At 41.1% G+C, this 26,102-nt stretch overlaps 1 protein-coding gene across 1 annotated transcript in view; it reads left to right on the top strand.

Annotated features, from left to right (window-relative positions):
- LOC111869332 (pro-resilin) overlaps positions 1–20,553 on the top strand; it is a 72,495-nt gene extending 51,942 nt beyond the window's left edge. The window contains exons 2-4 of the mRNA XM_033753381.1: positions 10,700–10,746; positions 14,349–14,421; positions 18,033–20,553. Of these exons, the coding sequence (XP_033609272.1) occupies positions 10,700–10,746; positions 14,349–14,421; positions 18,033–20,284 (2,372 nt within the window). The 3' untranslated portion in view covers positions 20,285–20,553. The remainder of the gene's footprint in view (positions 1–10,699; positions 10,747–14,348; positions 14,422–18,032) is intronic.
- The last annotated feature ends 5,549 nt before the right edge of the window (positions 20,554–26,102 follow it).

Here is a 26,102-nt window from a genome sequence, read left to right as displayed (position 1 = left end):
CCAAGTTTCACACCCATACAGATATTTCATTAAACTAGTTTTCTATATTTGGATACATTCAGACCTTTTATAGGCTCGTGTGTGGGACACTGCAGCTGTTAACAAATTATGTACAATAGAGAGAACATTTCTGTCATGTAAATATGTTGAGCTGCGGGCTCAATCCCCCCCCCCTCAAGTAATTTCCTTTTAGCTATGTTCCCAGTAAAACTAACCTGCATACTCATATAGCCTGAAGCTTGCATACAAAACCGTGCTTGAAATAGTGGACTGTTGCTTTTGTAACTGGACCAAGAGGAATTCCCTGCATCGCGATCCGAAATCTGCTTCCCGGTATCATGAAAGCCTGTTTTTAATTTCTAACAGGAAACAATAGCTTTATACCACGACACATGTTGTCCGTGTGTGTGTGTCTTCCTAATAGCATGTGGCCCAACTGCTGGATGTTTATGAGTCTGGCTATGAATTTCGTATTGTTCGCCACATGGGATCCACACTGTGATAACCCTTCAAATCCCAGTGGTTACTATATATACCATCTGCATTCTACGCAGAGGGTGTATTTATTTGTTTCCTATGGTTCTTGTTATAAACAGCGATTCTTTCTCTAACAGCATTAATCGGATGATCTTTGTAGCGGAGGCGTAATGTGTTTCCTGTGAGGTACGAATTTAATTTTTAAATATTATTCAGCAGCCTTGCGGACTACAGGCCATGGAGTTCGTTTTATTCAGAAGAAATCCAGTCTATAAATGCAAAATAAATTCCAAAATTAATGATTATACATGGGGTTTGCATAGGTGAGCGGATTTGTTGCAATCTGGAAACTCGTAATTCCAATTAACAGTTTCACGAATCTACACACACTACAGGACGCACCAAGTCTTCTCAGTCTGATATGCCTTCACTGGTGGTCGCATGGTAACGGCTGCCCACGCTGTAGGTTCCTCAGCTTTCTTGTTGCACGGCTCCGATCCTCGCTGGCTGTCGCCTATCTCACAACTCAGTTATGCGTTTCCTGGTTACAGTCTTCTAACAATGGTTTTTCCTCATGCCCTTGCTGCTCGAGGACTGCACTTCCTAATCGCCGACTTAAGGCTGCATGTCTGCCGCTGGCCTCCTAGGGCCTCCCTGGACCTCCTTTTTCATAGTCGGACTCTCTCGGACTTCCTGTCTCCGAACTCGACTCTATTTTGCATTTGCTGATCGAAAACGCGATTGTATGAATTTTCGGAGCTGGGATAGCGCAGTCGGTATAGCGACTGGCTACAGGCTGGACGGCCGAAGGGTCGGAATTCGAATCCCGATAGGGTCAAGAATTTTCATTTCTCCACGTAGTCCAGACAAGCCCTTGGGTCCACCCAACCTCCTATTCAATGGATGCCGGGGGCCCTTTCCCCGGGGTAAAGTGGCCGGGGCGTGAAGGTGACCACTCACCTCCAGCTAGTGCCGAGGTCAAGAAAATGTGGATCTATACATCCACTTCCCGGTGCACCTTCATGGCGTAGTGCTTAATTAATTAAGCACAGGAACAACTTTACCATTTTACACCTGAATTTTACCACATTGTTCTATTCTAAAAATCTTTCAGTTTTCTGGTGAATCGACTGAAAATGCGGTCGAAACATATGTTGAACTTACTTGTTACCACATAATGCCGAAATCTAAAACACTCTTCATCTAAAGCTTTTACTCAGGAGCTCTCGACCTCGCCCGATTTTGATATCCTTTATTATGACTAAGAATTTTCGTAGTTTTCCTCAGTCCATCCAGGCATATGTTTGGCTGTTACCGTAAATTAAATTACGACCACTTTCATTCACATCCTTTCCAATTCGTCATTTAAAAACCATCCTACGAAACTTGTGCAGCTGAAACACGTCATCAAATGACTGAAAAACCGATCTATATTTCATTTCCGTTGGATCCCTGCTATGTAGCAAATTTAAGCTGTGCTTATTTTCTCTCAAAGTCAATCTTGATGTCCCAAATCTTTACATTCCTGTAAATGTTTGAACTTTCCTCTTCCTAATTATCTTTACTCTGCAAAGCGAAATAATGTTTTGTGAAACTCAGCTGACTAATGTCAGTTTCAGATGTCACAGCAGTTGCAACATGTGGCATAGACCTGTCGGCCTGACCTGGAGTTCAAATTAAAAGGTTTTTTTAATATCCAGGTCCAGTAATTGTTATATAAGAACGATGCACACAGATATTTTTAAAGGATGACAACTTTCTACAATTCGAAATCTCCTCTTACGTGATTTTAAAAATTGGTGTTATAAGAAGACATAAAGCACGAAATACGCAATGTGAGGCCTGATGTCTGACCTTAAGGGGACAACGTATTTTGAGGTTGTTTAAGAACGAAACGATTGAGAAAAATTTATACCTTAAAAAAGGAAAGTAACAGGAAGTTGGAGAAAATAGCGAAACGAGGAGTTTCGTAATTTACACAGAATGAAAAATATCATTGTGTTGTTGAAATGAAGGAGGTAGGACATGCAGGAAGTGTGGGGAGATGCAACATTCATGCAGTTTACTTGAACAATCGCGAAAGGATCTGTCACTTTGGAGATGTACATATGTATTGGAGGATAATATTAAAATAGGTATTAAAGTAATACGGTATGGAATGCCGTGCCATAGCTCAGGCGGTTAATTGCCGGCTTTCCACCGCGGCGACTCATGTTCGATCACAAGTCATGTCATGTGGGATTTGTGATGGACAACGCGACACTGGGGCAGGTTTACTCCGAGTACTTCCGTTTCCCCTGCAAATTCTCGTTCCACCGACTGTTCCACACTCATCATCATCTGTCATCTTTGGTTTGGTTTGTATTTTCATCTTGGCTCCCACTTTGGAGCATAAGGCTGATATATCAGTTTCAGTGATCATTTTTACAGACGGTAGGACTCCTTGGCCGGGTGATCAGCCCGTCGCAAGACCTCTACCTAAATAAAGGACAACACAAACAGAATAAACGCATACACACACCAAATATCCATGCCTTGTGTGGGATTCGAACCCACGATCCCGGCTTCAGAGCGAGCGAAGACAGTTCATGCCTCAGACCGCTCGGCTACCGTGACAGGCCCTTGGTTGGTACAATAGGCCAAATAGTGGGGGGCGTACCGAGTGGACCCAGTCTCACCCGACCTAGAAAACTGACGTCATGGACTCGATTTATTAGGGTGTATTTGAGAGTTTTCTTGAGCATAATAGTGGACCATCGGATTCCATACAAGGCGGAGAATATCCGGACTAAGAGAATAGTAACTTCTATAGAGGCACTGTACTATATGTAGTCAGTCAGTGGAAAGCGAATTGAAATTATGGATAACTGAAGGTCTCCCTCCGTAACTTTTGCACGCCTTTATTCCGAGTCCGTGAGCACAGGAATACTGTTAATATGAACTGAAGAACTGTTATCAACACGGTATCATAAATCTTACTGTTGGAGCACTGGGTTCCTCTGTTGTTCTACTTTCATTTCAGTGTGCTTTAGTCACGATGACTTTGAAGTAGATGTAAATACGGAAGCGAGAGCCGCTGCGACAGGTGGAAATTCTCGACTACCTAACGCCCGCGTTACTTTTGACAGCACTGAGTTACACCAAGCACAGATTTCATACTAGAATTAATATGAATTATCTCTAATACAGAATTCTTCTATCTTCCTCTTTCCTTCCGTCCTGTCTGCCTCGATGTTAATAGGAGACTATAACGGTTTAATACATGGATCTATGTCCATCATTATCCTTGAATATGGAGGCAGCATGTTCCTCGTAAACGCTAGTATTTACGTCAAAATTAAAAGGTGTCATAACCTAGAAAGATCACGATCTGAACATATATTATCGATTAAAATTTGAGAAAAATACAAAAAATAAATCTCTAACACGTCAATTCTTAGTCCTCTTAGTCCATAATAGTGAAACATGGACAGTATTGGCCGAATATATCATGAACCACGTCAACCTGAGATTCACTTCGTGAGACATGCAGCAAAATATGAATGAAAGCAATGCAAAAAGAACAAAACATGTAACATAATTGTTAGACTGAGAAACAAATCGAATTCGTTCTCTTCTGGTATTTCGGCTGTTTGTTCTTATAGATCGTTACCGGCGTTTCTGAAGAGCCCATTATCTCAATCTTCACGGTAGAAGATTTACTTTGATTACGGAGGCAACATGTAATAGTCTAATAGACTGTACAACATCACATATCAGAAGATAGTACAATCTCCAGCTTCGTAGTTGTGAGAATCTCAAATCTCAAAAGGAAAAACAGATTTTTTTTTTTTACTTTTACTGAAAGCAGAGAAGCGGATTCCAAAAATAAGTGATAAAATACAGACCAACTGTAAATGGAAACCAGATTATGCCGATAAATCTTGATAATAATTCTGAAAAAAAGTAAATACCTGAATTTGTAGAACCGTTTTCCCCTTTTTTTATCCCATATTCATTGTTCTTGCAGTTTTTATCGATCTCTCTGGCCAAGCGCTGTTCTGTTACCTTCAGAACAACCATGACCGCGTCCTACCTGAGCTCCATTACCTAACAAATTATGATTCATCTACTCGTATTGCTAGCCATTAAATCGCAACGCTGCTATGAAATCTTAAACGAGAGAGAGATTAACAAATATAAGAGTCTTTAAGGCATTCATGGTCCTTTCAATTATCCCATGCTATTTTCATATTCAGCAGAAACCTATTATCCAGACGTGACCTATTAGGAACATAAATTTCATTTAATTCATTCATTCATCAATGGCTCTACAGCTCTTTGTTCGGCCCTGGCCTCTTTTTCAATTTCGTAATTTTTTTAAACAGATGGTAGGACTCCTTCGACGTGTGATAAGCCTTTTCAAGGCCGCTGTCTGCACACAGGACAACACAAATAAATTACACATACCCATAAACAACCATGCTTTCGAATGGGATTCGAACTCACGATCCCAGCTTACGAGCGATCGAAGACACTTAAAGGCTTAGACCACGCGACCACCGTGATCGGCAGGATTATGAATTGCCCGAAAAAATTCTGTCCCATTAGATTTTTTTTTAATTCATTACAAAAATCAGCAAACATGTCCGCGCAGTGAAATGTCACGGTTAGCATTCGGGACTCCTGCTTCATGTTCGGGGGTTTCAGTTCTCGAATTTAGATCCTTTCATCAGTTATTCCAAAACATTTTTAATAATCCTTTGTTCATACAGGCAAATCCTGGGGCATTACCTTGGTATTAGGCTTGGCCGCACACTTTTACATATGTCACAATAATCCTGTTCTCCAGATTACGGTCTTATGAGGTGTGACTCCCTGTCATTTGGTATTCAGAGGAGTCATGTCTTTGCATTAAAAATAAGAGGTCAGGTTTTACTCAAATATTGGTGCTTATCTACCAGACTACACGACGTCAAATCCCAAAGGGCTGTAATAGTAATATTCACAGATGAAAATCCCACATCCCATCCTAGTGTCCGTCCCTATATAACCCATATGCATGGGAAGTTGCTAAGTAAACCAAACTTCGATTTCCAGATGCTGTGTAGCATAATTAGCATAATCACTCACTCGCTCATGGAGCTGAGCCCTTCTCTAGAAGCCGCGAATAGTGCTGCTACTCAAGAACTTCCCAGCATTTTATGGAAGCAGAAGGTTCATTACCGTGTTCACAAGAGCCCGCAACTTGTCCCTATCCTGAGTCAAATCAATCCAATCCATACCATCCTAACTCTCTAAGATTCATTTTAATATTGCCCACCCACCTACATCTTGGTCTTCCCAGTGGTCTCTTTCCCTCTGGCTTTCCCATCATTGTCCTATATGCATTCATTTTCTCCCCGATTCGTGCTACATGCCCTGCCCATCTCATCTTTCTTGACTTGATCTTTCTAATTATATTTGAAGGAAAGTACAAGTTATGGAACGCCTCATTATGGAGTTTTCTCTAACCTCGTGTCAGTAGCCGTTTGAAATTACCGAAAAATTGAAAATATTAATTCTGGAAGCGTGTTTATTACACATTCCAGAAAAGATATTCTAAAAAACGAAAACAACTTAGGACACGACTGAAGAGTTCTCTATTATAGGACGTAACGCCGTGTAGTCCTGAAGGTCAACCGACTTTTCGGAGGAACATATGTCCGTCTTCCTGTTTGGAATATCAGGAAAGCAAGAAATCGGCTGTCTTCTTCATGCTGGTTCTTCTCATGACTCAATCTTCAAACCTGAAGACGGAAACAAAATACTCCTCCGAAACGTTCGGTGACTTTTATCAGACTACCCGGCGTTATATCTTGGTAAGATGGAACGGTGAGAACCTCAAATCCAACAGAATACAATTATTTAAATGAAAATTTAACATACAGAAATGTGGGAAAATTTTCAATTTCTTATCACCAGAAGTAAAGATAATTAATACAGAAATTTGTTTTAATAAATGCGACATAGCGCTTCTATATTTAGATAATGCCATCTATATAAGTACTGTTTCAGTAATTACGGAAGTGTCTACACAGAGTCTACAATTGACTCTCCACATTGCATTACTGAAGAAAGTTTATGCTCAAGAAATATGGCGCTGACCATACCAATGAGGACCGCAGTAGTCTTACGGCAAATGTTACAGCTTACGTAACTGTTGATACTGTAGACGGCGCAGATGAAGGTGGAAAATATTCCCTACCGGACTGTTAAGTCAGACCTGTTTTCCAGTTTATTTCCTTGCATTGCAAATGTGAATGTAAGTTCTGTTGTTGAACATGCCTGCAAGTGCACGACGCATATATGAATACTTAAATATATGTTTTACAATCGTCATGGAGAATTTAAATCGCTTGTTTGTATAAATAATTTTGCCGTCGTAACATATATATTCCGGTAAATGCGAATAAGCCGGTCACGGTAGCCGAGCGGTCTAAGACATGTACTGTCTTCGCTCGTTTAGAAACCGGGATTGTGGGTTCGAATCCCACTCAGAGTATGGATGTTTAGTTTGTGTGTATGCGTTTTTCTGTGTTTGTGTACAGGTAGAGGCCTTGCGACGAGCTGATCACCCGCCCAAGGGGTCCTACCGAATGTTTAATATCTAGAAAAACCGAAGTGAACGGAGAAGTTCATGGAGGTAGGCCTAGGTCCACTGGGGCTGTAGTGCCAAGGAAAAAGAATGCGAATAAACCGGTAATTATACATAATTACCAGTAATGTTATAAATATCATGTTAATAATTACTTTTACCGATAATTATGAATCATCAACATCATCATCATTGGCACAACAACAGTTTTTGAGTTATGCCTTGCCTCCAACCCCCAACCTGGAAGACCACGTCTGTTTATTTATGTCCCCGAGTGGTCCAGTTATGCCCCCAGTTGCTGGGTTCCATATTCCTCGCCTTCTGTGACTCGCAGGGTTACGATGGAGTTATTCTAACCAACTTGCGAATGGGGGAAATTACGGATAATTGTAATGGTTACCGATAAAAGTGATAGCATCACATGTATTAATATTTCCCATAATTCTGTGTAATTATTAATTGTTGTTCATAATTACCAAATATTTAGTTTTGCCGTAACATTGAGTTACTTCGCCAGAACATAGACTTGAAAGGATTCTGACGATGGTGTATACTGTACTTCTTTTAGCTTGTTTTGGACTTCATCCATCGTCTGTTATGTAAAAGACAAAAAACCACGACCACGCCAAAACATGTCTTCATGATATATATCTGTCTATGGCTATACGGCCATTTGGATATTGGCTGCTTTTCAGTTTCTTAATCCTATACACTGTTGGTAAGACTCTTTGACGGGGGATCAGCCCGTCAAAAGGCCTCTACCTATACACAGAATAAACGCACACAGACATTCATGCCTCGAGTAGTATTCGAACCCACGATCCTAGTGTTTGAGCGGTCGAAGACCGTTAGACCGCGCGGCCACTGTGACTGACATGTCTTCATACAGATAGGTCTATGTGTATATATATTTTACATATTCTTGGTTTATTTTACGACGATTTCAATTATTCTGATTTTATAGGGTCGGATTATGAAACGATACGAAGCGTACGTTGCTTTACTTGAGCTGCTATAGCAGCATTTGCCTGAAGGGACCGAGGAGGACCTCAAACCGCCACCAAGCCAGGTCTAAATCCGAGATATTAGGTAAAGCTGTAGATTTTTATTTGGGATGTAATCGATTCAGTACTCAGCCTCGACATCGGCTATCCTGACTCATTTCTATGGTATTCTTCAGGCTCTCCTTGCATACACATCTCGAGTAGACCATAAAGGTGTCCTTCCAAACCGGTTCTAGTTCCATACTCACCGATCGCCCTGCCATTCGGTCCTGTACAATCTGAGACACCGACTGCATCCAATAATACAGGATAAAATGTAAACATTGGGAGCCCCCGAATGCGGAGCATGTTTGCTACCCGCTGGACAGCCACGTTCCTAACTAATACTGTACTATTAATTCAGTGTCATTAGGAATGTTCTGTATGTTCCAGCAACCATAATCATCATCATTTTTCACCCTTTGACAAATGACATGTCATTGTGCAGCATACCAATTAAACGATTTACGGGCACGCGGTAACCTAATTAATTGAAGTACTATGCTACAAGCCGGAAGGTCGCGGATTCGATTCCCGATGAGGTCATTAGATTTTTAGATTGACCTAATCCTTCCAGCCACACTCTGGCCCTAGGGTCGACTCAGCCTCTGGCAGAAATGAGTACCAGGAATCTTCCTGGAGATTAAAAGGCGGCCGGCTCGTAAGACTGACAATCTCACCGCCATTTGTGAGCCGATTTTCTAGAAAATGTGGAAACCTCGACGTGTTACAACACTGTAGGCCTTCACGTCCTCTTGCAGGGATATCTCTTTTTATTTATTGTATTTATTATTCATTAATTAATCCAGTTGTTTCGCATAATGCTGCAGCCAGTTAATGTAAAATTAAATAACTCTGTCACTAGCAAATGAGCAGCAAGGTCAGGCTCTGCTTCTTCAAAAGCCATTGCAATATTGCCCCTAATAGGTCTCCAAGTGCTTCCTTCTTTTGCAGTTCTCTGATGCTGGAGTTGTTTGCGTATTCCTTATTTGTTTCATTTGTGTTACACATCTATCCCATCTCATCTTCCTTTATTTAGTCCCACTGACAACCTGAGTTGTTGCTCATATATTCAAGTAATGTCCAGTCCTTTATGTAACCAGAAGGAACATTATCGTGTTCACGACAGAGGCCACGGCCCCTGTATTGATCCCGTGTATTTCTCACCTTCACGATGGTACGTGTCACGCCCATTTGCTCTTCTCTCGTAGGTCAAAATATTCTCCTCGGCTCACCGCCTTTAAGCACCCTTAATGTGCCGTATTGCGAAGAGAGAAGAGAGACCATGTTACGTCCCATACAAAACAACGAGTAAAATTATGTAATTTTTGTTGTGTTTTAATCAATATTATTCAGATACAAGACGGAAAGAGGAGCCCTGACAAATGTAAAATACTTTATTGCTTATTAAGCGACACTGTCAATAGCTCACGTTACGTAACATCTGATTATTGGATGATGTATAATGAACGTATAATGGGTGGGCCTTCTCGGCCCATGCATCGCCACCTACAGTGATCTATTGTGCTCGGATTATTGGATGATGGTGGCACTGAATATGACGTAATATGTGAGGAAGTTGTCGTGAACTAGTTTAAGGAACGATCCTTTCATTTGCCTGATGGGACTAAATCACAAAATATTTCAGCCAAAATATCCGGCTCCCTAACCGAGATTCGAATCAGTCATCTCCTGAAATCATAACAGAATTTTTGCCGCTTAAGTTAGCTTATTCGGTTGATGTGTAAAAATTTGGAAGCTCCTGGTTAGTCTCACGTAATTTACTCTGGCCCTCTCTTCTTTTTTTTTTTCTTGGCACTACAGCCCCAGTGGGCCTAGGCCTACCTCCATCGACTTCTTCGTTCACTTCGGTTTTTCTAGATCTTACACATGCGGTAGGACTCCTTGGGCGAGTGATCAGCCCGTCGCAAGATCTCTACCTGTAGACAAACACAGAAAAACGCACAAACATCCATGCCCTGAGTGGGATTGGAACCCACGATCTCGGCTTCCGAGCGAGCGAAGACAGTGCATGCCTTAGACCGCTCGGCTACCGTGACCGGCCTGGCCTTCTCTTACTTCCGAATATTCTCATGAAGTTTGTGACCTGTAAATATCTGTCAGTATAATGTTTGTGAGGCAGTAGACGATGTTGACATGCTAAGCTTTCTGTAACATGGATAGCTTCATTGGTTCCAGCAGTGCCAGCAACACAAACCATCAGCAAACACTTGCAAGCAGTGTGTGGGCTTACTCAAGTTTCCATCTCCACTTCCACCGAGTCACTATCAGTGGCAGTAGCGACACTTTCTCTTGAACGTAAACCAAACTGCAGCCCGACTCTAACGTAATGTTCTATGCGTACATTCTCATTTTCAAGATGTCTGCCAGTATATATAAAGTGCGAGGTGGCAGAGAGAGCGATCAACACAACATCACCGGATATATACCAGACAGGAGCTGCAAAGATTTTGTTGTGGTCGGTTTGAAGTGTGCCTACTCTCACGAAGAAGAAATTGTCTTTTATTTTCTGTTGTATATTAGTAATTGTTTGTATTTTCAGGTTCTTTTCGGGACCCGTCGTTAAATATGGTGTCATACTGCAAAGTGGTGAGTTGTAAAACGCAAAAAAATAATTTAAATTTTAATAAATTTTGTAATTTCAAATTATTGCTCGGATGCATTTGTTCGAGAAGTGGAAACATTTATAATTCATTTAAATATATATCTGTGTTCCTGTCTAAGACGTCTTTCAACTCTTGAATTTTCTGTGGAGTTTTACTTTAGTTATTGAAGCTTAGAAAAAAAATATGATTTTTAGTAAATTTTGACTGATGCCTTGCGTGAATAAATTGCTGCTACATTTGAAGGTATGAAACCTATATTTACACACTATAAGGCATACTTGTCTGCATGGTAATATCGTAATTGTGCTGATTGAGGTTACGTGTTCACACGCCGGTTGCAGATGGTACCGTTTCTTTCTGTTGGTGGATATGCCAACAGTAGTCTCTCTGTCTTCACCTATCCTCATTTTCATGAAAGATACTGATTTAGAAAAAAAAAACCTCTTCTTAACTATACTTTTTACGAATCTAAATACTGTGACTGGATTGTGAGCATACGAAGCTGATGCAATAGCTTTCATATTTTTCATATTTGATTCGCTTAGTAAGTACTTCCGCTATCTTAGCTTTATTCTGTGTAACGAAAGGGGACACGCGGTAGCGTAATTGGTTCAGGCATTATGCTACGAGCCGCAAAGTCGTGGGTTCGATTCCCGATGCGGTAGTTGAATTTTTCGATTTATCTGATCCTTCCGGCCTCATTATGACCCTGAGGTCGACTCAGCCCGTAACAGAAATGAATACCAGGAATCTTCCTGCGGGGTAAAGGGCTGCCGGCGCGTAAGACTAACAACCTCACCGCCAACCGTGGGCCGATTATCTAGAAAATGTGGGAGTCTCGATGTCTCACAAAAACCTATGAGCCTCCACGGTCTGTTACAGGGATAAATTTACGTTTACCTGTGTAATGAATATGTAATGAATGTGGAATTTGATTCAATGGTTTCAATACATACCTCTCAAATTATTATCGGTAAATGTACGAAATCTGTTGTCAAGCATTGCATCGGTAACTGTTTCATCTTGCATTCTGTAACAGCCGCGTATGTTAACAAATGCTATGAGGGGATAACATCAAGAAAGATGAGATGAATGGAACATGTACCATGCATGAGGAAGATGAGAAATGCTTAGAGAATTTCAATGTGTAACTCTGAAAGGAAAGACCCCATCTCCAGGACGTGGGTGTGGACAGGAGGAATATTAAAGTTGATCATACGTGTGGTGGGGATGTGGACTTGATCCTTCTGTGTCAGGATAGGGACCAGTAGCAGGATCTTGTGAATATGTTAAAAAAATTTGGATTGCATAAATGAAGGAAAGTTTAAATATTTTAGAGCAAGATAAGAACCTCAAGTAGTGTGCATTAAGAACTCTATTTCTCAAAGAATCCTATCTCCTGGGATATAACACCGTATACTTTGTCACTAACATATCATCGAGTGACAAAACCGAACAAAATTACAAAAATGTGAATACTTTAAAGTGGTTTTCCTTATGATAGAGATAAATAATGGAAAATTCTTGTGAAATCAGTTTAATTTCGTATGATATCCGTTTTGGTCCCGCGGTCTAGGCCTCAACTGTCTTTGCCCGCTCGAAAGCTGGGATCGTGGATTCACATCCCACTTGAGGCATGGATGTCTGTGTGCGTTTATTCTATGTGTAGGTAGCGGCCTTGAGACGGGCTGATCTCCCGTCCAAGGAGTCCTACCGACTGTGTATAGGATCAAGAAATTATACGTAAAAGCGGTCAAGGCCCAACAAAGGGCTGTAGAGCCATAATAATAATATTTGGGCCCGAAGCTCTCTGTACGAATTACTAAAGTAAATTTATGATAAATGTCAAGAAATGGATATCTGCATTGTCGGAGAAGTTTACGCATTGTACGCACAAGTGAAAGGGAAAGTAACAAATGTTTGAGCACTACGCCATTGAAACTCATTGCCCTGTAACAGATAATTAGCTTCAGACTTAATTACCCTGAGTAACATACTGTGTGACGCAGTGCATGTACGTCAGAAATTCGTTTAATAAAATCGTTAAGAGATATGTAAATTAAATTAATTAAAATTAAATAAATTTTCCGACCGTAAACTATTTGAATTCTAATTTTTATATAGCAATGTAAGTGTAACACACGTTGCTGTTGATTTACTTCCTCTGTTCTTACGAACATGGTAAATGACTTTCTTAAGGCTCGGCCACACAGAGCGCTACGTACGCTATGTGCGCTATACGAACAGAAAAATATCTCCCTTTATTGCCAATGTGACTGGCCACACAGACTTCCGTACGCTACGTACGCTATGTTCCCTATGTTAGCTGCGTCGCAGAGTGTACACAGCGTACGTAGCGAACATAGCGTAGCGCTCTGTGTGGCCGAATCTTTATTCCGTAAAAGAGGAAGTAATTTTCGACTGAGTGACTGTTAGTGTCCCAAGAAGAAATCTGCACCAGAAGGCTATTTATTTATTTATTTATTTTCGAGCCACAGACTATGATAAATGAATATGGTGCATATGATTTTTGAATACCCTGCAAACAGTCCCGTTCATTGCAGAAATATGGGCTTGGAAAACAGAGAGAGCATGGCCTTGCAAGAGAAACTCCTCAGCGCTTTGTCCCAGCACCCCCACCATTCATTTTCCTCTCTAGACATGAATGAGAGTACCACACAGTCGTGAGCGGAAGGAAAACGCAAGTCTGTCCAAACAATGCGCTTCAGAGTCATTTATATGCATTCGTAAGAGCCGACACCTAAGTGTGTACAAGTCTTTGCCGAGAAAGTTAACATAACACAATAAGAAAATCACGAAAGTTCATTCGGTTTATGAGTGACCATCAAACTGATGACTCGTAATTAAATGACATATTTAATTATAAGCATTAAGAGATGCAGCTTAATTCTCGACTGGTTAGAAAGAATGCTTAAAAACATAGTACTCGAGAAGCGCGAAGTAAATCTTCAATTTTACACGAAACAATGATCATTTCACTTTACTGTCACCTTATTTTTTTTTATTGCTAGTGGGGTGGGACTAAGTCCCTTGTACTGCGGCCACTTCTGGCCTATTGTACCAGCCCCAGATGATAGGTGAGGGTGATTGTGGAGCAATTGGTGGAATGAAAATTGGCAGGGGAAACCGAAGTACTCGGAGAAAACCTGCCCCAGCGCCACTTTGTCCACCACAAATGCCACTTGACCAGACCCGGGCTCGAACCCGGGCCGCCACGATGGGAAACCAGCGACTAACCGCCTGAGCTATGGCGCGGCCATACTGTCACCATAAAGGCTAGCCATTGAACTGCATCCCGAATCCGTTTACAGTCCATATCCCTGCAACCTATCATTTATACGTATATTTCCCGCCAATTTTCGACGTGTTCCCCTAAGAAGTATATTTCCAGGAATGTTTAAAGCTACTCTTTATGTATAAAACGGCGTTCCTCCCAAGAGTACTATTTGTAGACCATCTCAACATTTATGTTCGCCATCTTGATAATGAAGGTGTTTTAATGTAGGAATATCTGTTTGCGACTGTCATCAGTCGCTTAAGAAAAGTCTGTTTCTTTTGTTTCAGAGTGCACTGATAACATGGTGGCTCCTGGGAACTACACTAGCTGATAAGTCGACTGCTCTAGTCAAGCGAGAGGGTAAGAATATGCTTTCAATTGACTAAAATCAAGAGTTTAATCCGTTGGAATAAATAATTCCCATATGGAGGTTTGTTGTCTTGAACCAGTCTAATATACATTTATAGTGTATCAAAAATTGTTTGTAGTAAGTGAAGTAAAGTTGTCCCTCTACTTCACTAATTAAGCACTACGCCATGAAGACTTATGGGGGAGTGGAGGTATAGTTCCATCATTCTTAGCCTCGGGACTAGATGGACATTAATGGTCAGCTTCACGCCCCAGCCGCTTTACCCCTATGGAAAGACAATTGCAGTAAATAAAAAGAAAGTTTTATTAAATTTAAATATATGTCTTTAAAATAAAATTTGGTGTATTTTATAATGCGGCTTTCTGTTACTAGGTGACACTTAAAGGCACATTGTACAGTTTGTATACACTCCTATTTAGTTTTGGTATAAAGTGTTTATCTGTCTTCACTCGCTCGGAAGGCGGGATCTTGGGTTCGAATCTCACTCAGGGCATGGATGTTTGTGTGCGTTTTTCTGTGTTTGTGTACAGGTAGAGGGGCCTTGCGACGAGCTGATCACTCGCCCAAGGAGTCCTACCATATGTCTAAGATCTAGTAAACCGAAGTGAAACGGAGAGTTTCATGGAGGTAGGCCAAGGCCCAAATTGGGACTGTAGCGCCAGTGAAAAAAAAATAAAGTGTTTATAAGAGTAATGGTAAAGTTACCCCCAGGAAAAGAGCCCCCAGTACCCTTTGTTTACGAGACTGAGTGGACCTCAGAGTCGGTCTGGACTACGTGGAAAACAGAAAACCCTTGACCGTACTGGGATTCGAATTCCGACCCCTCGGTCGTCCAGCCAGTAGCCAGTCGCTATAACGACTGTGCTATCCCGGCTCCTGTTTATAACTATAGATATTTAATTTTTAATACTGTTTGATTTTTCATCCAGTAGTCCTATATAGTTGCAAGATCTCGCCAGTTGGAATATTAGCGGCCATCAGTGAGTAGGTTATGCGAATTTAATGTCTTCATTATATTCGTAGTCGTCATTATTTAATTTATGATTCCTCCTGCCCAACGCGCTCGTAAAATATACGCTTTTACAAACCTCTTTGTTTCTATGCTTCACACGCTTCATGGCTGCACGAAACATGAATTTGCGTGCTACGTAACATGCTTACGGTAGTAATAATAATAATAATAATAAGGAAAATGATGATAATATTTAACATTTCACATGTATCCCCATATCAGAATAAGTTACTGGTGTAAAAATAATTGAAAATATAAAGTAAACATGAAACCTTGATATTATCTGTTCTGTAGAAAAGTGCATACGCGGCAGTAACTAACAAGTGCTATCATTACAGAAATATATTTGAGATAAATGCAGGTTGCCTGTATAATTAACATTTCCTACTCGTTGTCTCGTGTTTCCCGTCAGTACACGGTATACGAGTATAAACATTCTTCTATACCGAGCCGGTGGTACAGAAAACCAAGGCATTAAAATTCTCCTGGGTGTTTATTAGTAGATAACATTGACACGATTTAGGGATGACTATAGACGGGGTTTGGATTGGCAAATGGATTAATTGACCCCTTATACACACCACTCGGAACTGCACGTAATTAGAGCGCTATCGCTGAACTCCACACTTTACAAATCACCACAGCAATCGCTAAGCCTTTTTCCTGTGTGCTGTGTCTTCATCAGCCGTTTCCTGGAAATGGCATCTAACAGTGGAAATTCTTTAGCTTCTCGCGCTCAAGCCAGAGCTACATGTTATCTTTCTCTGGTCCTGAACAGAGTTATATATTTATTTCGCAAGAAATTATAAAGAGAACTTCGCATTGCGGCAGCTGCTTTCTGTGACGTGTTGCAGTACCAGAGAACATAACAGCATCCGTACAACAAACCATACTAAAAGTAAATGATACAGTAACAGTGACAACTGTGACTCTTTAGAAATAGTGGATAAGTCATCTGTAAATATTTAACCCTTTAATGCACAATGCATTTTGCTCACAAAGTACATATATAGTTTTCGAATCATTCTCAGAATGAGCAGAGACTACTTCCCTAAACAAGTTGATTGACTGGTCTTTGTAATGGTGACACGACGTTTTTTGTAAAATATAAACTAAATTCTAAGCATTGTTTAGACGATTTGTTACTTCCAATTGTTTATTCAATGTTATTTTAGACCTGTGTATTATTAAAATCTTATTTCAAAAATTTTATTTTTTTAATCTTTTAAATTTTTTACGTAATATTACAGAACGGTTTTCAGTAGCGGAAAACACACAATCAATTTAATTCTTTGCCGAGATTCAAACCGAGAACCAAGAAAGTTTATGCTACACCTACCTGTACATTATTAATCCTGTTATCAAAATGAGAACATAATTAATTGAATGTATACTCAGTTCTTTATTGATAACTTTTAATTACTCAAAATAACTGGGTGTTTGGACTTTGTACATCGTCCGGTATTCTAGAAACTAGAAAACACAACGTTTCCGTCCTCAGATGAGAGGGAGGAAGACACCTATTCTGTAGAGTCCCTTAGAATGAGCAAACCTCAATCACTGGACAATCCCTGTCAGATTCATTACAAATATTTACACACCTGAGACCAGGCTAATTCAGAGGGAGATAACAAGAAAATATGAAATAAAAATTGTGATAAAGCACGCACATGGGCGGAACTAGGATCGAAAAGGAGGTAGAAGTTTGTCCTACAAATCTAGCCAACAAAACCAAGTTCATGAAAATCAATGCAAAAAATGGAAGAAACCTAGAATCAAATTTTAATGAACTTGATAAGAATAATATGTATTTCATATTATTATCCTTAAACTCCCATTCATCAGCAATATAATCATGGAGACTAAACGAAATATCGCCCGTGGAACGCTGGTTCCTTTCAACATAGGCTAACTTTTCAAACTCGGTGGCCTGTAGTCCGCAAACGAACTATACCGACCGAGCGACCGCCGCTTGTCGGCGAAGTTAGTGCCAACTTTTGCGGATAGAGTGTGTCTCGTGGTCAGCGCGGCTGTCTAGACCGATAGACTAAATTCAACAAAGTTAAATGTGTTGATAATTGTATTTTCAACGACCCCAGCTTGTCATAAGAAGACGGTATTTTTTTATTGCTAGTAGGGCGGGACTAAGGCCCTTGTACTGTGGCCACTTCTGGCCTATTGTACCAGCCCCAGATGATAGGTGAGGGTGATTATGGAGCAATTGGTGGAATGAAGATTGCCAGGGGAAAGCGAAGTACTCGGAGCAAACCTGCACCAGTGCCACTTTGTCCACCACGAATCCCACTTGACCAGACCCAGGATCGAACCCTGACCGCCACGGTGGGACGCCAACGACTAACCGCTTGAGCTATGGCGCGGCCCAAGAAGACGGTAAGTCACTGTAAATCAGTAGCTGCAGTGCCGCTGTTACCACTGTGTAATCGACTACAAAACACGGATAAATTCTGTTGCTTCTCAAGCTGCTAGGAAAGTAAACGCGAAAAAACAGACACCAGCAATGACGATTAATGTTTACAACGGTCAGATTGTTTTCATGTTAAGTTATATACTGCATTACTGATTTGGCAGCCGGAGGAGTTGGTCTTTCCGGTAGCTACGGAGCACCATCATCGCCTTCAAGTAACGGAACTCCAGGAGGTCCTGTATCACTTGCTGGTGTGGGCGGATTTGGAGGAGGTGGTGCTCCCTCGTCGAGTTATGGAGCTCCTAGTGGCGGATTTGGAGGAGGTGGTAGTCCTTCGTCCAGTTATGGAGCTCCTAGTGGCGGATTTGGAGGAGGTGGTACTCCCTCTTCGAGTTATGGAGCTCCTAGTGGCGGATTTGGAGGAGGTGGTGCTCCCTCGTCGAGTTCTGGAGCTCCTAGTGGCGGATTTGGAGGAGGTGGTATCCCCTCTTCGAGTTATTTAGCTCCTAGTGGCGGATTTGGAGGAAGGGGTACTCCCGTGTCGAGTCATGGAGCTTCTGGTGGCGGTTTTGGAGGAAGTGGTACTCCCTCGTTGAGTTATGGAGCTCCTAGTAGCGGATTTGGAGGAGGTGGTACTCCCTCTTCGAGTTATGTAGCTCCTGGTGGCGGATTTGGAGGAAGTGGTGCTCCCTCATCGAGTTATGGAGCTCCTAATGGAGGATTTGGTCAAAGCGGTACTCTTTCGTCAATTAATGGAGCTCCTAGTGGAGGATTTGGAGGAGGTGGTACTCCCTCGTCGAGTTATGGAGCTCCTAATGGAGGATTTGGACAAAGCGGTACTATTTCGTCAATTAATGGATCTCCTAGAGGAGGAGTTGGTGGAGGTGGTACTCCCTCGTCGAGTTATGGAGCTCCTAATGGAGGATTTGGAGGAGGCGGAACACTTTCGTCGAGTTATGGAGCTCCTGGTGGCGGATTTGGTGCAGGTGGTGCTCCTAGTAGTGCCTTTGTAGGAAGCAGTTCTTCATCCAGTCACAAGGCTGCCAATGGAGGATTTGGAAGTAGAGGTGGTGCTGTCTTGTCTAGCTACAGTGCTCCTAGTGGTGGATTTGGAGACGGTGGAACTCCGTCGTCGAGGTATGGAGCTCCTAACAGTGGATTCGGTGTAAGTGCATCTTCGAGTTTCGGCGCGTCAGTGACACCTTCGTCGAGTTATGGAGCGCCTAGTAGTGGATTTGGTGGAGCTACCTCCACTTCAAGATTCGGCGCACAGGCGGCACCTTCATCAGGTTATGGAGCTCCTAACAGTGGATTCGGTGTAAGTGCAACTTCGAGTTTCGGCGCACAGGCGACACCTTCGTCTAGTTATGGAGCTCCTAGTAGTGGACTCGGTGTTGGTGTTTCGTCTTCGAGTTTCGGTGCATCAGCGACACCTTCATCCAGTTATGGAGCTCCTAGTAATGGATTCGGTGTTGGAGTATCGTCTTCGAGTTTCGGCGCGTCAGCGACACCTTCATCCAGTTATGGAACTCCAAGCGTTGGACAAGAAGGCGGTGGTATAATTCCTTCGACCAGTAACCGCGCTCCTTCTGCTCCTTCGTCGAGCTACGGTGCGCCGTCCTCGTCATTTGGAACCCCGTCAGCATCATTCGGGTCATCGAACAGGCCCGGAATTGCAAGCTTTGGAGCACCATCTCCCAGCTACAGCGGACTTGGAGCGCCATCAGGGAGACCATCTAATCCATCCGGAAATTACGGGGCCCCTCCATCTACAAGTTATGGAGCACCCTCTCCGAGCTTTTCCTCTGGATCCTTTGGTGGGGGAGAACCATCCCAAAATTATGGAGCGCCTTCAAATCCCTCAGCAACATCAAATCGTTACGCAGCCCCTGCGGCGCCTTCACCAGGCTATGGTGCACCTACTTCGGCCGGTTCTTTCGGTGGAGGATATTCTTCACAAATACATGGCGCCCCTGGAGGAACTGGATCGTTCGGAGGTGGTGCACCTTCCAGACCATCAGGCAGTTATGGAGCTCCGAGCGCAGGTTCTTTCAGCAGTGGAGTTGCTGCATCCGGTAGTTACGCTGCACCTGCGTCAACTTTCGGTGCTTCCAGCCTTTCTTCTGGTTCGCTATCCCAGAGTTACGGGGCCCCTTCAGGGCCAGCTGCTACACACGGTGTTCCTTCGTTGCTTTCATCAAGTTACGGCGCACCGAGTGCTTCATCTGGATCTTTCGGAGCTCAGTCTCAAATTTATGGGGCTCCATCGGCTGCACAATCACGTGGGTCATCAAGATCAGCGGGGGTTTCCAGCTCTTCAAATAAATTTTCTCAAGGAAGTGCACCGTCAAGGAGTTACGGTGTACCAGCAACCATAGGACAAAGCTACTCAAGTAATGGGGGTTATGTATATTAATTTTGTAGGTATAAATTTCCATTGAATTGGCAGTATTTTCCAGACTTGGAATCCAAAGTTACGTTTATCTCAGCTTCCGTAATATCATATTTGAAATAAATGTCCTATTTCATAGAATGAAGGTCTGAATTTGGTGTTTTATCCTTTCAGTATTACAGAATCTACGTACATAACTTATTAACGTATAAGTTATATGTGGCACCTGAACGTTCCATATCATTACAGATAATATCATTTCTTATTTACATGCAGATAACTAAAATATTTTCTTCATATATATTCAGTCAGTGATTCAGTATTGAGGGGGTGGGTTTCCCCATGCACCGCGACTGATAGTCTATTGTACATCCCCCTTTTAAAATCTACTGTCTCCATCCCCTACCGATACTGGTGCTCGCTATCAGCCCCTTTCTGCCAGCAAGGTTTCTACCCTCTACTTGGCAGTGGTATCTAATAATTAGTCCCTTTCTGTCAGCGAGGTCGTCCCTCCTCTGGCAGTGGTACCTAATACTTCCCCATCTATCGGAGGCATTGGAAACTATTTGGGCGGGAAACGTTTAGCCTAATTTAGCTCGGAGGCCTCCTAGAGACATGAGGTTCTTTTACGTGCCGTAAATCTACGACACGGGACCCACGGCTTAAAGTCCCTCCCGGAGGACTTGTTCCCTGAATTTTTCCGCCCTTAAAAATTCCACGACCTCCGCCGGGTTTGAACCCGCGTACCTTGAGTCATGAGGTGGGAACGTTACCCCTAGACTACGGAGGCCGCTTTCATAGATATTAACTAAATCACATATATATATATATATTTAGAATCTCGAAAGTTTAATATGTCCAGTAATTGATCGCAGTTTTCTATTCACGTTATGACTGCACGAATATGATTTTATCTTTATTTAAGAATGACCATAACAATTTATGTGCAAAACTCATATTTTTAAGCAGTTACAGTCCTCACACTATAATATCGTAACCAAGGCAAGGACATCACTAAATACTGATGTCTTAATTTCTGTTATTTAATTTATGAACTCAAGTATTGTACTTCGAGCAATCGTGTGGTTCAGTCCACAGGGACATTTTCTTACACTTGCATAGGAAACTAATCTACTATTTAATCATCATGACCCCCCCTTAAATTAACTGCAAGAAATATGTAATACTGTCAGAGTTTATTAAAATATGATCATATTCACTGTATTTATGTGAACTCAAACACACATTACGATAAGATGTTTCTGTCTTAAATTATTTATTAATAAAGCCGACTTTTCTGTAATTCAGCTCGTAACTTCGAGTGTGTTGCTATCAAAAATTCTTAAAAGCAGATTTTCTAAGAGATATTTGATATGAAGTCCCTAAGCACATGCCGCTACTCATTCACTTGCAGTATGTATGAAATAGTTTAATGCACGTTTCAGAGTGGATACAAGCATGCATCTGCACATAAGTAAGAATGAAGAGTTTTGTTCTACTGGTTAATGGATATTGATTTAAATTACTTATTTTCTATTTTGCTAATGTCTTTTTGGACGTTGCAAACTATCAGAGGTACATTTGATACAGGTCTACACGACTGTCTAGAAGCTGTAAAATCTGAGGTTTCCACAGCGGTGACTTTGAAGAATGCCTTCTTCTGTGATGTGGCGCCGTATAGATAGTTTGTTAACCGACGTTTCGGAGGATCATATCAGGTGTGTGTAGACACCTGCTCACGCTTGTTCATCTCTCTCGGATTATTTATACCCTGAAGATGGAGGCGATGCATTACAAGCATTGTATGTATTTGTATTTTAACACTCAAAACACCCATTGTGATAGTGATTTCCAAAAAAGTATCGATGTTCCCGCTGATGATGGTCTATAAGGACCGAAACATATAAAGGCGTTGAGTTTTCAAGAAGTAAAAAAACTCCAATAGTCACACTGGACGTAGTTGTTTTGTCTTTGTAATGGAGGCGATACGTTCCTCCGAAACGTCGGTTAACGAAATATCTACACGGCGCCACATCCCAGAAGACGGCATTCTTCGTCGCGTAGAAGTTGGTTTTACTCCCATCTTAAAGTAATTGGTTGTTATTCTAGTAACAGAATTTATTACCTTTCTATTTTTAATATTATTAGTGGCAGTTAAAGATGGCTGTAAATCTTAAGCAAGTTTATCTTCTCTGTCATCTTGTCTTTACGAATTAGCCAATGTAGTGTCCATCCTAACCTCAAAATCCTGTTCGTATAATAACTTTCTTTTCCTTCTTCGCAGAATGCAGGCTTCGCCAAATACAGTATTACAATCTTCAACAGTATTACCACGAAGCAGGATAGTCTGGCTTAACGCTCCTGTAGTGCATTGAGAGGTGCTTGGCACGAACCTAAGGCTACTCAGCCTCGTGAGGATAATTGAGGAGCTGTTTCAAGGAAATAGCAACTCCGGTCTAAAAAACCGAAATTAATGGCCATAGGGATCCGTTGTGCTAACCACGTGACAACCTCTATCCGCTAAAGTTGGCACTAGCTTCGCCGACAAGCGGCGGTCGCTCGGTCGGTATAGTTAGCTTGCGGACTACAGGCCACAGAGTTTGTTTTGTTTTGTTCGCTTTTCATATCTAGGTATGGTCTTAAATTTGTTTTACTTTTATACACGTAAATTTCTTATGTTTTTCTCCAGACTCTTCTGTCGTGCATGAAGGCACTTACTAAGCATCGAAACGGAATTGTAACATCGAAATATTTATCTCCAAACTGCAGATGTTACTCTTCTCCATGATGAGCATATCATGGTATTAGGTTCATAAGAACACGAATTGCTCATTTCAGACACTTACGTGTCAAGCTACTTTCACTTTTTTGTATATTCTCGGGATAATCAGAATATCTCTCTGTATAATAAATTATCATTCTCATATGTATGTAAATAAAGTGTATTAACTGTGTCATATTTCATATGTATTGTGAACCCAATAAACATTTTTATATATTTGTATCTCTACTTCTTTCTTGGTTTAATGACTTTATTATTTTAATAAGTGAATTATTTTATTATTATTATTATTATTATTATTATTGGTGTAAGCACCCTTTCTCTCATCATTCTATAATTATCCATAGCTGAATCAGTAAAATGATAAGACTAAGTTTTGGACAGCCATGGTTTGATCCCCAGCAGGGACAGGAATTTCTCTTCTCCATGCTCGAACTGACACCGAGACCGATATGGTCTCATAAGCAATGTTCTTTTTCTATAGTAAAATCGACCAGAACATGAATTTCACCATTAATCTTCACATGATACCGAAGTTAAAAATTCACAGAGTTTTACCTCCCATGCCCTATATCTCGTCTTTGTGTGGTGCTTAAAAACAGGGGTAATTTTTCCTTTTCCCCTTTATTTTACAAGTAAAGTGAAGTTTATTGTACCCTTACGTCATTAAGTGTGTGTTTTACCCTTAATAACTCTTGATGTAGTTAGCTAACTTGCCGAAATGTGCCATATACATACATATCGCCAGTAAAGTTGAGAGGAAGTTAGTAAGGTTTATTTGCACACATGGTTTCATTTCCAATATGACTGCAGTATACACTACTGAGATTCGAACGCTGTTTAAATCTATTTTAAAATTCAGAACAAGTCACAATAGTGTTTCGAAACCTACGCATTTCAAGTGAGGTATTTATGTGTATAATGTAACATAACTGTACTGTAGCGATAAACAATGAATGAACAGATGTTAATGTGAATGTGTAACATAGTATAGGAATAGGCGATAGTAATATTTAAATATTTTTCACTGGGTCTACAGCACCCCTTGGGCCCTGGCCTCTGATTTTTTTAGTTTCATGTTCATTTTAGAGATGGTAGGACTCCTTGGGCGCGTGATCAGCTCGGCACAAGTTCTCTAGCTAAACACAGGACAACACTAACAGAATAAACACATACACATACCAAACATCCATGTCTTATGTGGGATACGAACCCACGATCCCGGTTTCCGAGCAAGCGAGCGAGCTCGGCTACCATGACTGGTCCAAAACTTGAAATGGCTGCATAGAATACTGAGACATAGTAACAAACCTCTGTGAAGTTGGCTGATAATCCGGACCAGAAAAGGAACTTGTGCTTCTCAGTTCCTCGTATAGAAAGTTACCGTTACGTCATCCTCCTTGATAACTAATCATGTCACCCACCACCCCCACCCTCTGTGGCTCCATACTTTTGCTGCCAGGTGTTGAGGTCTACACCGAAGTGCATTTGCATGAAATGAGACCAGGAATACCCTACAAGTGACAACTACATTTCAGTTAGGCCTATAGTTTTTACGAAAGCTTTTACAATTTAAAGAACTAGACTTTGAATATGGACTGGGATTCAGCTTGCTCAGGATAGAAACCAATGGTGAGATCTTGTGGAAAGGCCAATAAATCTTCAGACTTCCAAAATAAACTGTTATGCTTTTTCAAGGTCATTAATAATGACGCCAAAAATGAACTATGCACTCCACGATTTATTATCATTTCTGTATTTCTTCTGTTTATAACAAACAGCCCAGTTCTAAAACACATGTTTACAGTTTATTGTTACAGTATGGTACACAGACTACTTTCACATTGTTACATTTGTTGATTTTCTACTTCAATCATTAAGTGGTAAACCTCTAATTATTTGTCTTCGCTTCTTAAGAATTATTAGCAGGGATGTTTTTTTTCTGTCTTGTCCTATACAGCGAAATAAAATAGAGTCGGTATGACTTATTGCATTCTACATCCACAGTTTTCTTCCTTTCACATGTTTATTCTTACATATGCCAACTTTCATCCTTTTTAATATTATCATCTTCATTTTTAATCTGAGATTCGATTTAGGCCCCTATATGATATGTTTATATATTTTCTTCTACTTCGTGAAACTTTACAATATCGTCATAATTCTCAAGTACATATCTCAGAGAAACTTTGGGTAACATATAAACAGTACATTGCGCCAACGTTACCGATAAAGAGATCACTTCAAAAAATCACACCGAGATTTCATTTCATAAGTAACACTTTGAATATTAGCATGATATGTTCAACATGATATGCATCGAAATTTCAGTATACATCAATTTGTCAAGCTAACAAGAAACATAAATAATAAAAACACAATAAATATACAACAATATAATTGTAATTAAATTACAGAAATATCAAGTTATATTAAAGTATGTTTCATCTGGTCCGCCATTATGATTAAATTTAAATCATTTAGAAAAAAATACATATTCTTACGTTATTGTAATATACGTCTGCTTGTGTATTATGACACTGAACATGTTGCAATGTTTTTGGAAATTTTAAATTCAAAATTGCACTTTGGAGCTCAAGATGTATTATCCAATCAATGGAATAAGTTGTTATGTTTATTCAATGATTTCTCTAGAAAGGAAGGATGCATTGTCACAATAGGAATATCTCATGGATACAAGTATTTAATATTCTGTTATGTTAGGAGCCGTGGTAGCGAAGTCAGTATAGCGACTGGCTACGGGTTGGACGACCTAGGGGTCGGAGTTTAAGGCCCAGTAGGGTCAAGACGTTTTCTTCTCCACGTCGTTCAGACCGGCTCTGGGGCATCCAGTCTCGTATCCAAGGGGTACCGGGGGCTATTTCCCCTGGGGTAATTCGACAGGGGCGTGAAGCTGACCACCTCCAGATAGTATCGTAATGTAAAAAAAAGTAACGGTATCCCTGTACCAGGCCGTGGAGGCCCATAGGGTTGTGAGATGTTGAGGTTCCCACAGTCGGCTAATAGATGGCGGTAAGGTTGTCAGCCCTACGCGCCGGC

This window comes from Cryptotermes secundus, unplaced genomic scaffold (genome assembly GCF_002891405.2).
Source record: "Cryptotermes secundus unplaced genomic scaffold, Csec_1.0 scaffold325, whole genome shotgun sequence".
Lineage (NCBI taxonomy): Eukaryota > Metazoa > Arthropoda > Insecta > Blattodea > Kalotermitidae > Cryptotermes > Cryptotermes secundus.
Note: the sequence above shows the minus strand (reverse complement) of the source record. Positions and strands in the feature narration are given on the sequence as shown.